Genomic DNA, 15,143 nt, shown 5'->3' with positions numbered 1-15,143 from the left:
CCAAGCCTCAATTTCCTCATCTAAAAATGAGGATAATATTTCACAGAGCCTCTGGAAGGAAGGAGTTAGCAAGGCAATGAAAGTGAAATCGCTATGCCTACGGCAAAGCACTGTCCAAATGCAAACTGGCCCTTTGGATGGCTAGATAGCTCGATAGCATCAGGGTTATTTTTGAGAAATGTAAACTTGGATATGAACATGCTGAACATAAACAACTTCTGACTGAGAAAACAAAATTTTGATAAACGTACATGGGTTTTGAGGGGGTGGGTTCCTGCCAGATATGACTGAATGCAAGTTTCTGTGTCAACCCATTTTCTCTCAGTGTTTGTAATTTCTCTCATGAGGTAAACTGCTGTTTTTCCACAAACATCTCATTGAAACTGATTTGCTTGTGACTTCTGTAGCTTTAATTGTCATACAAACTCTCTCAAAGCATGTATCAGCGATGCTTTGAAATTAACTTCAAGGGGTGCCTGGGCGGCCCAGTATTACTGATTTCAGCTCAAGTCATGATCTCATGGTTTGTGAGTTTGAGCCCCTCATTGGGCTCTGTGCTGACAGCATGGAGCATGCTTGGGATTCTCTCTCTCCTTCTCCCTCTGCTCCTCCCCTGCTTGTGTGCTCATGCTCTCTCTCTCTCTCTCTCTCTCTCTCTCTGAAAATAAATAAACACTAAAACTACCTTTAAGATAGATACTAGTACTCCTTACTATATTGAGTACTAGTCATTGACATAAAGCACTTTTTATCTATTAATGCAGTTAATAGTTACTACAACCCTAGGAGAGAGACATGCCATTAATATTCCCATTTCGTTGATGAGGAAACTGAGGCACAGAGAAGTTTACTTGTACAGGACACAGAGCAAGAGAGTGGTAAAGCTGAATTTCAAGTCCAGGTATTTTGGGTGTGGAGTCCATGTCCTTAACCACAGTGTTCCACCATCTTCTGGGGAGATAATTATTGATATGAGGAGGAGGAGGAAGATCTTAGTTATGACGATATGTTTTATTCATAATCCTCATAATGCTCCGAGATTAAAGTGAAGTGTTTCTGCTCAATTAGAGCCCGGACATTTGGTTCTCTAGTCATAAGTTTGAACCATATGGATATTGGTGTCATTGAGCCTCTTTTCTTGGACAGAATTTTGCAATTGTTAAATCCCCTGACGGACTTATTTCATTGTTGCTTTACAGCCATCCAGTGTGGTGGAGATGCTGAGGGCTAGCTCTCCCCATGACCTTTATGGGCTCACTCTGGGGCACCTGGGTGGCTCAGTCAGTTGAGCGTCCAACTTTGACTCAGGTCATGATCTCACAGTTCATGATTCAAGCCCCTCTTTGGGCTCTGTGCTGAAAGCTCAGAGCCTGGAGCCTGCTTCAGATTCTGCGTCTCCCTCTCTCTCTGCCCCTCCCCTGCTCACACTCTGTCTCTCTCTCAAAAATAAATAAACATTAAAAATTTTTTTTTATTTTAAAAAAAGCACCCACTCTGGGTGTCCCCTCTGGAAGGATCCCTGATTGCTTCTCCTTACTTATTCCCACCAGCTGGCCAACTCCTCTACCTGTCCTGCTCTTATCAAGTCACCACCTGCAGGAAGACTTCTTTGATTCCGCCTAAAGTATGTCAAGTTTTTCTGCTATGCACTTCTGTCACACCCTGCCTCCAATTTCAGGCTGAGGCTGGCTGATAATTCTGAACCTTGAATTTTCCACACAGGAAACTCAAGGAAGCTGAGAGTGAAAGCACCAGATCTGGTGGTGGAAGATGTGACTGGGGTCCTGAGTCAGTCTTATGTTTACTAGTAGGAGTGTCTTGAAAGGTGTAAAATGCTACAAATATATGGTAAGAATTCTAAGAGGACCTGGCTTCAGATGGTGAAGGATTCAATAATCATCAGCATTTTCAGTCCTGGTTTCTCAGAACTACTGACTCACTCTTTAGCTTTAGCTTAGACTCTCAATGCCATGTTGCTTAACTTCTATTTGGGACAGTTATTCAAGAATCAGGTAGTGAAATGTTACTGTGTACCAGGGAGTATCAGCATAGTGGGTAAGTGAGTGTGTTCTAGAATCTGAACTCAGATCCTACTCTACCAGCTGTGTGATCTCAATTACATGGCTGAATCGGTGACCCCATTTCCTCATCTATAAAATGGGGATAATAATAGTGCCTCCTTCATTGGATTGGTGTAAGGATCAGATGAGACCATCCAGGCAAAGCTCAGAGCATAATGTTTGGAGCACAGTGAGTGCTCCATAAAAGTTGTTAGCGTTGTGAGCTAAACTCTCAGGTTTTAGCCTGGCTTCTGGTCTCCAGAGCACTTCCCAGAGAATTTTCATCTTGCTGTTTTGCTTCTTCAAATCCCAAATATAACTCCTATTTTTCCACTCCTATTTTTCCAATTTATCCATTAGGTCCATTGTTTGCAGTGCCTAGGGCCCACAATACTTGTCAAGACAATTTCCTTCTTGCAATAAGTGAGATACATCCCCTCCTAGTCCCCTACCCTACCCTCCTCTCCCCTCCCTCTCCCACCCTCCCTTCCTTCCTTCCTTTCTTCCCTTCCCCTTCCTTTCCTTTCCTTTCCCCTTCCTTTCTGTTTCCTCCCTCCCTCCCTCTTTCTTTCCTTCTTTCTTTTTTCTTTTCTTTTCTCTTCTTTCCTTCCTTCCTTCCTTCCTTCCTTCCTTCCTTCCTTCTTTCCTTCCAGTGGAAGAGAGGGACCATTGAAGAAAATAATGCCTAGAGCCCACAAAACTCATATAAATCAGCCCTGGCTGGGTGGTTTTGGCCGAAGGTGCCTCATGAGGTTTTCAGTGAGGCTGTCAGGTGGGGATACAGTCATCAGAAGATTACACTGTGGGAGGATCCACTTCCCACTGAGGTAGTTGCTGGTAGGTCTCTGAGGTTCACTGAGGTAGTTGCTGGTAGGTCTCAGCTCCTCTCTGGTTATTAGCTGGAGGACTCAATTCCTCACCACATGGCTTCCTCAGAACATAGCAGATGGTTTCTCCCAGAGCAAGAGGGGAGAGAGAGAGAGAGAGAGAGAGGAGAGAGAAACACCAAGGCAAAAGCTTCAATGTCTCTATAACCTAATCTTGGAAGGGACATGCCACCACTTTGCCATATTTCACTGGTCACACAAACCAACCCTGAGATGATGTAGGAGGAGTGTGAGTACTAGGAAGCAGGGATCATCGGGAGCCATCCGAAAGGCTAGCTGTGACAAGAACTACTTTTTTAAATGTTTATTTATTTTTGAGAGAGAAAGCGAGCACACGTGGGGGAGGGGCAGAGAGAGAGGGAGACACAGAATCTGAAGCAGGCTTCAGGTTCTGAGCTGTCAGCACAGAGTCCGATGCAGGGCTTGAACTCACAAACTGCGAGATCATGACCTGAGCTGAAGTTGGACGCTTAACCGACTGAGCCTCCCGGGCACCCCACACAAAAACTGTTTTTAATATTTGGAAACTAGAAACTATCCAAATGCTTATCAACCATAGGAAAGATAAATAAAGGATGGTGTGCTGGTACAACGGGACTCTACGCAGCAAGGAGAATGAACCACTGACAGCTATATCCAACAATATGGATGTACCTCACAAACATAATATTGCACAGGGGAGGCCAGGCACAAAGAGTACCTACCATATGATTCCATTTATATAAAGTTAAAAAATAAGCAAAACTACTCTATGGGTTAGCAGTGAGAATGCTGTCCTTCCGAAAAGATAATGACTGGAAGTAGATTCAAGGGGGACTTCGGGAAGCTGCTGCATTTAGTTTCTTCATGTGGATTTTAGCTCTACAGGTTTGTGAAACTCCTTGAATTGTACAGTTTTATCTACATATATTATACTTCAAAAAGAATTGTTCAAAAGTTGGTGTTAGAACACCTTTATTGTCTTCCTTTAATAGAGAGACATTTTGAAAATGATATCAGTTATGGCTTGGTGTAAATCTGGGATGATTACAGTATCTGGTCAGCATATTAGTCCTGACTGTGAGAACTTGACTGAACAAGTCACTTATTCTCTTCACTTATTTTCTCTGAACGTGGTTTGCTCCTCTGAAGAGTTGGACACTTGCCCTTCTAGCCTCAAGTGTGATGAAGAATGTTGGGTAACATCAGGTATCGTTGAATACTGTTGTATACAAGATGAAGTACTAAAGTCAGGCAGTAATGTAAAGATCAACTATAAACAACTATAAACAAACTACTCTTTTCCACCCTACAGAAAATTCTGTAGATAAGCCTTAAATCACTGGATGCCCTTGGAAGCTCAAAAGCCAGGAACTAGGAATGTACGTGTTTTTGTTTCTTGTGTTAGATTTCTGCCTTCGGTGGTCTTCCTTTCTGTGGGGCAGCCTAAGACAAGACTGACTTGAATGGCAGTGGTGGGAGAAGGGGGCAGGGGAAGGATTTCTCGCTCTCTTAATCTCTTTTATGTTGAGGGCACCTAACTGAATTTCCATATCACATATACCTCTACAGTGACTCCAATGTATGTGAAAGCACTGAAAATTGTAACAATAATAAGGAAATGTAAGTTATGATTTATCTTTGGAACAGGTACTTTCCTCGGATTATTTTGGGTCTAGAAAGCCTTTGCGGATAATGTCAAGGTTAAATGAAGTGACTGATTAAAGTCAATTAACCAAAACAGGAGGCTGCTTCATGCTTAATGATATGTTGGGACAGTATGCAGAGAAAGAAGCTAAAGTCAACATTAGATGTTATCATAAATAGCAATTTTAAAATTATGTAGTACTTTATTGTTTATAAAAATCTAAATCATTTCTTAAAAATTTACCTTATTTTAAAGATGAGGCTTAAATGTTCAAGATCATCTGACTAGTTTAACAAGTGAACTAGGATTTACAATCAGATCTTTTTTTAAAAATTTTTAAACATGTATTTATTGTTGACAGACAGAGACACAGTGCAAGCAGGGGAGGGGCAGAGAGAGGGAAACACAGAATCTGAAGCAGGCTCCAGGCTGCGAGCTGTCAGCACTGAGCCTGACCCGGGGCTTGAACCCACGAACCGTGAGATCATGAGCTGAGCCAAAGTCAGATGTTTAACTGACTGAGCCCCCCAGGCGCCTTTATAATCAGATCTTCTAAGTTCAAAATCATAATACTTCCCAGGAGACCAGGAGATCTTTCCCACACACACTTTTTTTATGAGTGGTGATGGTACAAAGATGTAGGTTTGAGGATTTTGTGATTTGGCCCCCTTGGGCATATCCTCTGGCTTCAGCCACCTGCAGGATCCACATGACTCTGATCATCTTCTCTAGACAAGATTCACCATATTAACAAAGACAGTGAGGTGGGAAGGGCAGAGTTACCTGGTGGCTATGGTTCTCACCTGGGCAGAGACCGGCTGCTCAGGATGAGGTCAGAAGTTGCTCCTGTGTGACCCAGGATATGTGGGATTTAGGGTATCCTTCTGGGTGATATAGCTGGTTCCTGATGCTCCAGGATGGGACCAAGTTATATTTTTAATACATATATGCTTGTATCATGCTTGTACATGCATTCCACATCTGCTTATTACTATATAATAAAACTGTTTGAAAAGACACGCTTTGCCCAATAAAGATATGTTATAAGGTAGCTGTGATGCCCCAATTCAAATATGCTCATCATAGGAGTTGAAATTCACAGTGCATAGCACTATCTTTGTGCCTCACAGTTTTGCAGAGATGTGTGCCCTTTAATGGGACTGAAGCCTCCCAGACAGGGGTCCTATACTGATTAGGAGAACCCAGATGTAGTCATTGTGAAGTGGCTTAGGGAGGAGAGTAGTAGTGAGCTCAGTGGAGAATCTTCTCCAGCTCCTCACATTTAGGAGAGATATTGCTATGTCCAGATATGATTCCATTTCTGTTTTTAAATTTATCATTCCACATTTCCTTTGGGACTCAGGTAGCAGCATGAGGCCCCCTGGTGGCCTGAAATCGTTCTTGAGTTTACTTTTCAAGCATTCTCAAGGGCAGGTGTGGCTGGAGAAGTACGTGGGTAGTAAATACTCACCTACACATGTTGCTTACAGTAGAGGCAGGGCGGAGTAGGATGACCTATTTGGGGGGAGTTGAGAACTAAAATATTTCTTTTTTTTATTTTTTTTAACGTTTTATTTATTTTTGAGACAGGGAGAGACAGAGCATGAACAGGGGAGGGTCAGAGAGAGGGAGACACACAGAATCTGAAACAGTCTCCAGGCTCTGAAACTGTCAGCACAGAGCCCGACGCAGGGCTCAAACTCAGGGACCGCGAGATCATGACCTGAGCCGAAGTCGGCCGCTTAACCGACTGAGCCACCCAGGGGCCCCTAAAATATTTTCTTTTAAGAGATTAAAACAAATGGACTTTGATTCAAGATAAACCACTCACTTTCTGATTTTTCATTCTTTAGTTCATTCAGTAAACATTTATTGAGTACCTACCCTGTGCAAGACATTTTATTAAGCATCACATGAGGGGTAAAAAAAAAAAAAAGACACCATGCCCTTCTAAGGAGATTTGGAAGACAGTAAAACATTTATGCCACCAACATCGTAGAAAATGAAAGTTGCCATCAGAGAATAAATAAGTAGAGACTATAGAACGAACAGTTACTTTGAGGTAAAAGGGAAAACTTTTTAGGAAGGGGTTGCATTTAGGCTGGGGCTCTAATGAGAAGCAGGATTTGGATACGTTGAGACAGAGAGGACATGACATTATGGAGGAAGGAAAACAGAAGGTGAACATACATGGAGGCAGGAAACCAAAGTCTGATTCAGAATGGTGAATAGTCTGGTCTGGCTAACTCATGAGTTTTTGGGTTGGAGTGAAGTGAAAGCTGGATACATCTGTTTGGATCGGATAGTGGAGAACCTTGAACACTTGCCTGAGAAATTTCTTCATCAAGCAACAGGGAGCCTTTGAATATCTTTGAGCAGGAAAGAGACATGTCAAAGCACAGGCTCCCTCCCTCTCACTGAAATCAACACGATGCTATATACTTGCATTTGGCCCAGAGGAGTGTTGATGTGCATGAATTTAAGATAATTGTGGTGTACTCTACTATAATCAACAACTCCAAACTTGTACCAGCTGCCCTTCAAAGCCATGAGAAACTAGGCCATCAAGGCTTCTCCTCTGAACAAAACCACTTGAGCACCAGAGAGCAGTCAGTGCCAGAGAGCTCCTGCCATATTTAATTAAATTCCTTGGGAGAATGCCTCTCTTGAAAGTGCTACACAAGGTTTGTTTTGTTTTTCTTTGTATTTCCCAGGGTTAAGAAAGGCTTCATGCCTCACTATCTTCCCATACTAGTTTCATGTGGTTTAAACTACATGGACCAAGGATATTTCTGGCTAAAGTTCTGAAGTAGAGTCCTAGCTGGGTATAGAATAGCTCAATATTCACAAAAGTCAAGCAGTGATCTTATTTGGTTATATTAGAACTCAGTTAAGCAGCCTGAGAATCTATACAATGCCTGGCGTATGGTTGGTGCTTGAAAATACGTGAAGCAAATATTTAACAGCTGATTGAATAAGTAGGTAACGCACATTTAATAACACCTTATAAAATTCCTGACCCCAGGCATCGATTTCCTAATTGTTAATGGCTTAGAATATAATGAACATCATTAATATTTTTCTTCAGAAGTCATGAAAAAATGATACAATAAAAATCTTCTAGATAAGTTAGGGAGTGGCAACACGCTCATTTGAGAGAACTATGATTAAGACATTGCGAACAAGGAGGGGAAGACGGACGATTTAAAATCGGATAACTACAATAAAATAAATAAAAATAAAAATACAATAGAAACAACCATTTAAGAAGTTTCAGCAGCAATAAGTATTTATTATTTTGAATGAAATGTACATTAAACTTTATATAAAAATCATCAAAAGTGCTAGGTTGGATTATTTTAATATTAATTTAACCCCCCATGTCATCTAGTAGCTATGCCTTTTACCTTTTTGTTTAATTTCTGACACATCATTAATCATCTAAAACTGTCCAATGTTAAAACATAAAAAATATTAGTTTATTCTTCAAGAAAAAGTACCACCAGTGATGCGTTATTAAAAGCAAAAAAATAGATGCCAGAGAACTTATTTAAAAAAATTATCACAGAATTTCATAGAAGTATGCAAAGTCTGAGGGGATTTAGACTCTCGGCAGTACATTTTTATGATACAACTCCTCAAAAGTGTGTGTGTGTGTGTGTGTGTGTGTGTGTGTTTGAGGCAGGTCGCTGGTGTGCCAGAACTGTCTGATTATTTTCTCATCTTTCCTTGGCTCCTTTCCAAGGTGAAATGAGTGTTGTCTAATGCCGTGCACCTCCCATGACCCTCAAATGTTTAATGTAGAGAAAAAAGCTGAGTTTTCAGTCTTAGAAATAGCCCTTAGAGTTAAGTTTGTCATTAATGAAAACACAAGTAGGTTCCTCACAAAACAGAACCCCCTCTACCCTCCCAGCCTCAATTCACCCCCATTCCTCTGGTCTGCTCCAACGCTCTGTTCATTCTCTCCCACACTAGTTCTGGGTGAATTGGATGACACAGTGAAAGGAAGGCTTTCAGGCCACGTATCCCATTTGGTCCCATTTGGTCCTAAGCAAATAAGCTTCTCTGATTTGCCACAAGAGCCGTCTGACTCTCCCGTCTCTTGGCTTTCTTGCTCCTCTGCCTCACCTTCCAGCATAAGGCACTGGAGGCTAACAAAAAAAGTCCAGATGACAGAAGGACCAGACCCAAGATAGAGATGATGGAGCCATGGGAATTGAAGCTGTAAGCCACAGCCGTGACCACTATGCCAGCGATGAGGACCACCACGGCAAACGGGATGATGCAGCGGTAACAGGAGAGCTCGGCACCCCCTGTAGCAGCCGTCAACTGAATCTCACTGACCAAGGGGACCGTGGTGACCACCACTTCCCTGTTGGGGCTCTTCTCCATTGTCACTGGCTTGGAAGACTTTGGGGTTCCCAGGATCTCCTTTATGGGCTCTTCAGTCATTTTTACTAGCGGCGTTTCCTAGCTGGGTTCACAGACTAGACCTGGGGGGTCTCTCCAGGGTGGAAGCTGTGGAGGAGACAGAGAAATGCATCAAAGTGAGCCCTGCAAATAGAAGTCAGGAGCTAGGGAGGCACCTCTGGGTTCTTTCCCAGGAGGCACAGATGCATGTGAAAATCAGCTTTCATATTTTTTTTCCTAATTGTTTGCATTCTCTTTGCAAAACGCAAGGTAAAGCAGATAGCCATAAAGAAAGGGAAGATATAAAAAGCAGGAAGCACTTTACAGTGTTTAATATACCCTGACGGTCTACAAATGTTTTACAAGACTTTCCGCTTTGTCTATTGCTTCTCATTTCTCTAAACACACGGAAAAGCCTCAATCCTAATCCAAAAGACGGCCTCCTTCATGAGGAGAATACACTATAAACAATACTCCTCACAGTTTGTTCCAAAACTCAGGGCAACATAGACTCTGCCAGTGTTTCCGGGCATAACATGCATTCCAAACTATCACCCATTTGCTGCCCACCAAATCAGTATCAAGACCAGCAGCCAGTGTATGAAGGATGTTCTTTTACGGCAGCTGACAATCAGCAAGTCTTTATTGTACCTATTTAACAGCGCACCATGTGTCCTGGGACCACGGTGGGGGAGCAGGTCAGCAAAAATTCAGCGGCAAGAAGGCCAGGATTTGTGATCTGAAATGTGGCAATATCTTCCAATCCATTTGAGAAGGGAAAAGGAAAAAGAAAAATCCCACGGTGTTGTAGGATACAATTTTGTACTTTCTTAAAGATAAGATCAACTCTTAGAGTAACTACCTGTTGGTTCAAACTTTTCCTTTGAACTCAACAAGGAATTTCAAATACTACATGGGCTGTGACATATTTTTAAAAATAAGCATGCTTGATTTTCAGGAAAGTTTTATACTTTTTTCATTTCCCCATGCCCTAGCGTATAAAACTTGTCGCAATGCACCTTTCTGAACATCTGAACCCGAACACTTTCAGGACTCTCCATCACATATCAGAAATTCTCAGTCAAGCATCTGTCTCTAATGCTTCCCAGGAGAAATCGGTGAATGCTCTTGTCTGCTGTTCAGACATGTTAAGTCTTCCTCTTTTGTCCCCGAGAAGCGATGTAGCTAGCAGCATTGCAGTTACCGAAGAAATTCAGAGGAAGATTCTTGAGGCTATTTCAAGGAGATTATTAACACTTTGAACATATTAAGCATCCACTGAAAACAAACTTAAGCCCAAATCAAACCTCCCAGGTTCCTCTCTGCCCTGGGAGGTCAAACTATCACTCCGTGTGCAATGAAGCTAAATCTTAGAACTGCCTATTCGCATGTAATTTTTAGTCACTGAATTAATCCTTGCTGTCCAGTGACACCCTACATACTGGTGAGGCCAGTAAAAGGATATTTGAGATTATGTCTGAAAGAAAAAAAAAATCTTCGCTCCAAAGCTGAGGTGTAAGTTAACCTGCAAACGAAGATCTGTCCCCAACTACAGGCACATACCTCAGAGAAAAGCAATCCATTACCAGGCGGCACACCGGACTTGGGAGGGAAGAAACAGCAGTGCTTGAGTTTCTTCGGTCAACTTCTGGGAAAGAGCCTGTAGTGGCTTGTCTGTCAGTAAAATGACAGGACAGGAATCTCCACTGGGGAAAAGAAAAGATATAAAAATACTGTGCTGTAGGGCTGGTTTCAAATCCTGGAGTTCTTTCTTTCGCTCTACCTCTGTTCCTAAATGACGCTTGTCTTTCCCTCTCTCTCTTTTTATTTCCTCCCCCTCTGGATTGCCCCTCCCTGTCATTTTTTTTTTTCCTTCGTTCTCTTCCTTGCCAGCAGATTTCGAGTTTTGGCTTCCCCCAGCTCTGCTCAGGGACATGATAAGTCAGAATCAGTCTAGAGTCCCCAGAGACAGAAGCCAGCTTTTACTTTTATTTCTCTTGCAGCATTTACTAAGTAGACTGCTTTGCATTACTCATTTTTTCCCCCAGCCAACCTCCAGATCTTCCTCCCACCCATCAGGCATTTTCATAAGAAAATCCCAGACTCAGCGTTGCAGACCCAGCTGAGGGGACAGAGCTGAAGGGACAGACACTTTAGGGCGGCAGGAACAGCTGTGAAGTCATGGGGCAGCTGAATTCAGCCTGTAAGCCAGCAAAAATCCATGGTTCTTCTGCTTCCCCAATATTCTTTATTTGTATGTGTGTGGGGCCATCTGAAGCTTAAACCCCCCCCCCCCTTGTTTGATATTAATTCTCTTAGGAATGAGGGTGAGAGGCAAATGTTTATGGCTGAGGGGGAATCCAGTCATCTTGATTTAAACATGATCACTTACTACTTGTGCTAGGAGGTGAGTACTTTTGGCAATGCTGAAATTATCATCACCATCAGCATCACCATCACCACTGTCATTTACAGACCACCTACTATGGACCTGGCCCGCACAGCATGCATGCATTACTTCTCACTAGTTTACAAATGAGTTTATAAACAGTTTGTAAATGAGGCTCAGAAGGGTTAAGTAATCTCACAAAGGTCACACAGAAGGAAAAAAAACCCGTTGGTTTGAACCCCAGGCTCTAATAGGCACATAAATCATGTAGAGAGCTTATTAAATGTCGAATCTGATTTCGTCGGTCTGTAACAAGCTTCTGGCTGATGCCAGTCTGCTGTTTCTTGGCCCACTTTCAGGAGCAAGGTACTTGAAACGTTCAAGCATAGATGGTTTGGCCCACCACACACCCCAACAATTAAGTTAAAGGTCTATATCCCACTCTTCCTCAAATGGCTTTATAGGTTGATACTTTTTTTTTTTTTTTACAGATAAAGCTGTTTGAAATTTTAAAGTCCCAGATTGTCTTTTTGAGAGGAAAAATGAGATAATATTTGGACACTATTATAAGTTCATCCCTATACTTTTGTAGCTAAAAGTTATCCATCCTCTATTTTTTAGTCTCTATAGTTTTAAGAACTTCTTTTTAATTAATACAGTAAATTTATAAGTGTTAAGTCAATTATCTGAAAAGATGTGTTCCCTTCTTTCTCTTGGCTTGTTAGATTTCTTTAACTGTTGGCACAAGGCTCGGATGTTCCCAGGCATCTCACTTCTGTTCTAAGATAGCATCCCGCATCTAGTAAAAATCCCTTGATGGTTTTGTCATAAAGGGAGAGGGAACAGAAGTCCTTTTCTGTAGAATGGGAGCCAGAGAGAGGGCTTCTGCATCTCAAAAGAAATAAAGTTGAAAAGTCCCTGAGGTCAAGGGAGCCCAGAGTGCTGAGGATGGCTAGAGTATCTGGAGGTCCCCATAGCTGCCATCCTTGCATTTTTAAATTGTGGGCGTCCAAGAAACAGACCCATCATCCAGGAGAAATGCTGTGGCTTGGTGATAAAGATAAAGGATGCTTAGAACTAGGGCATTTCAGCACTTGTCAACACTGCCCTGGGAAAATGGTGATACAAAGGCCACTGGCCACATACATTGGAGACTTGGCGGGGGGGGGGGGGGTTCCTTATAAGAGCAGCAAGGTCTCTCAAAAGAATCCAATAAACCCACTGAAGCTCTTAAATCACGTTACCCTGTTGAACATCATATTCCTCTCTTACTAAAATCAAAGGTACATGAATCAAACCTCCACCAGAGAGAAACCAGAGGGCACCCTTTTTCCACAGTGAGCCCTTGACTGAATCTATAATAAGGGACAGTAAGTATGTCTGTGCGCTGGGAACATGGGCAGGTCTGACATTACTTGTAATAAACCAAAGCGTTCTTCAGGCTTTCCAGGCTCCAGGCATCTCATTCTCCTCCAATTCTTCACAAGGAGTGTACATCTGCCTAGATACACAGATGCGTGTCTCCAGACTCTTAAGTAGACAATTGATGATTTGTATTGATAAATACAAAGACAAAGAAAGCTTTGGGATAAAACAGAAGTTGTATACAAAGAATAAGCGCCTAACATTATACTCATGGACACACGCAGTTTTAACTGACTTTTACTTCTTCAAATTGAAATTCAGGGAGAATGCCTAGTGATCAATGCCTGATGTCTTTGAGTATTTTTACCTTCATCCATTCTGTGCATTTAAGATATTAACCCCCGCCCCTGGGAATTCCTAAAGGGACACCTGCCCCCAAATGCAAAATCTTATCCACAAAGCAACCAGTCTTCTTTCTGCAAGCCTTTCAGAAGAGAGGAGGAATCTTTCTGGTTCTTTTGAAAACACATGGCTCCAGGAGATTCTTTTAAAGTTTGGAAAACTTTTCAGAAAGCGTCCAGTGTGTGAATTAAACCAGTGCCCCCTGCCCCTAACTCCCCCGCCCCTGCCCCCTCGCCGTAGGCATTCAACATTTCTCTCCCAGATCTTTCAAAAAGCAAGGCAAAGATTCTTACCTTTCCCAGCCAGAATCGGACTGAGACAGCTGCCTGCTCCAGCCAACAGCAACCCAGAGAGGGGGATGCAAATCACCACACTAGGGACTGTAAACAAAGTACTCAACAAGGCTTAAACACAATTAAGGGACCGGAGAAAAACTGGAGAGAGGAAATCCCTTAAATGCGGCTGCATTTTGTTCAGCTTCCCTCTCTGAGAATGTAATCCGTGTTTTTTAAAAGGGAACCAAGTTTGAAAAGAATGTCCTGCTTTGTTTTACTCTCTTTATAGTCCCATCCAGGCTTTCATTTTCAAGATTTCAAGATTTTCCCTACCCAAAGCCCCCCTTCTGATACTCCTCTGTAAATGCTAGGAACCTGCAGAGAAGAATTTGTAAACCTTGTTATGTACTTCCAGGCGGGTGTGGGGTTCGGAAAGTATGTGCGCGGTGTGGGGGGTGGGATGTAAACTAATCTCTTTCCTTGCAACACGCAAGTAAAAAGAGTAATTGAAGAGAAGAATCCGTGGTGAAAATGACATGTGGTTCCTTGTGTGGACCCTCTCCCTAAAGTCAGAGTAGCGGTCTTACCAGTGCTATCAGAGGATGGCAAGGCACCATGGAAATGATGGTATACTGGAAAATCACTTCTGTGAGGAACTGAACTCTTAATCACGTAATTTTCAGGCCTCGACATCAGTCTGGTCCTGGGGATTTGAAACCACACTGCACCACATGTAACACTTCCACCAAAGGCATCATAAGGAGCAGAACTTGTTATTCTCGAAAGAACTTGCCCAAATTTGAAAAAATCTTATTTTATTTAGAAATCAGATTGGAAACAAAGATATTTAGGTGCAGGGGATACAGAAGTGGAGGAGAGTAGGGCAGATGGTGAACACCATGACAGGAGATTTGGCCCTTTTCCCTTCAATAGAAGCCAAGGTTCAGTCTCTGGGCTGGAAAGGGAGGGGGGGTGGCGTTCTGATTTTGCCATTGGCTTTCTGTTGTTGAAGACCTGGACATTTCTCCTTTGGGAGCATACAAACTTTGCATTTTGTGAAGAGCATCCCCATGTGTATTCAATTACTGGCCCATATTTACTTTCAGTTTGCTTTTGCTTGGTGTGGTTGAGTTGGCTAATTTCCAGCAGCTCTGAAGATGCCAGTTCCTTCCGGCTGTCTGTCCAATCACTGCATGCCTTTGATCTGGGTCATCACCCAGTCCAATTGGATTCAGTGTGATTCGGGAAGCTGGCCAGTTTTTCTCTTTTCCAATGCTTCTTTTAAGGGTGTGTCTGCACTTATGTTCTGAAATCACGAACATTTTGGAAAGTGATCTGTGCTTGTGTGTTCGTTTTGGATAACAGGTCGTGTTATTGCTTTCCCCACACCATCCCCCACCCCCAGGCACTGTTCTTTGAGGTCTAGGACATTAAATAGAGAGACCTGATGGTACCAAGAGGAATGGTGCGTATGCCTTAGATATATATTTTACTATTTGCTGGTCAATTTCCAGCTACCAGAAACTCATTAAATCCATGTGAGTATAGAAGGGTGGAAACACGTCTTCTAGATACACATCCTGGTCACCATTCTTTTATCTGTTTTGTTACATAAACATAAAAAACCAGAGTTGCTAAAATCAAATGGCACAGTAGGACCTTAGGGAGGGCTGAGTAAATCATCTCTCACTTCAACAAGAGCTAATCGGCACTTCAGCCTCAGATGAG

At 42.5% G+C, this 15,143-nt stretch overlaps 1 protein-coding gene and 1 long non-coding RNA gene across 4 annotated transcripts in view; one reads left to right on the top strand and one right to left on the bottom strand.

The window, feature by feature from the left end:
• LOC122206954 overlaps window positions 1–15,143 on the top strand; it is a 114,483-nt gene that overhangs the window by 90,156 nt on the left and 9,184 nt on the right. The window lies entirely within an intron of this gene.
• TMEM100 (transmembrane protein 100) lies at window positions 7,894–13,505 on the bottom strand. 3 transcript variants are annotated; one of them, XM_042916608.1, is made up of 3 exons: window positions 13,434–13,505; window positions 10,548–10,690; window positions 7,894–9,092 (listed from the first exon to the last, which is right to left on the bottom strand). In XM_042916608.1, exon 3 carries the CDS (start codon window positions 9,024–9,026, stop codon window positions 8,622–8,624), a length of 405 nt encoding a protein of 134 aa, XP_042772542.1. In that variant the 5' UTR covers window positions 9,027–9,092; window positions 10,548–10,690; window positions 13,434–13,505; the 3' UTR covers window positions 7,894–8,621. The 3 variants fall into 3 exon arrangements, with proteins under 3 accessions (XP_042772542.1, XP_042772543.1, XP_042772541.1); XM_042916609.1 differs by lacking the exon at window positions 13,434–13,505 and adding an exon at window positions 12,789–12,806; XM_042916607.1 differs by lacking the exon at window positions 13,434–13,505 and having other exon boundaries at window positions 10,548–11,228.

The sequence above is a fragment of the Panthera leo genome, chromosome E1 (genome assembly GCF_018350215.1).
Source record: "Panthera leo isolate Ple1 chromosome E1, P.leo_Ple1_pat1.1, whole genome shotgun sequence".
Classification (NCBI taxonomy): Eukaryota; Metazoa; Chordata; class Mammalia; order Carnivora; family Felidae; genus Panthera; species Panthera leo.
Note: the sequence above shows the minus strand (reverse complement) of the source record. Positions and strands in the feature narration are given on the sequence as shown.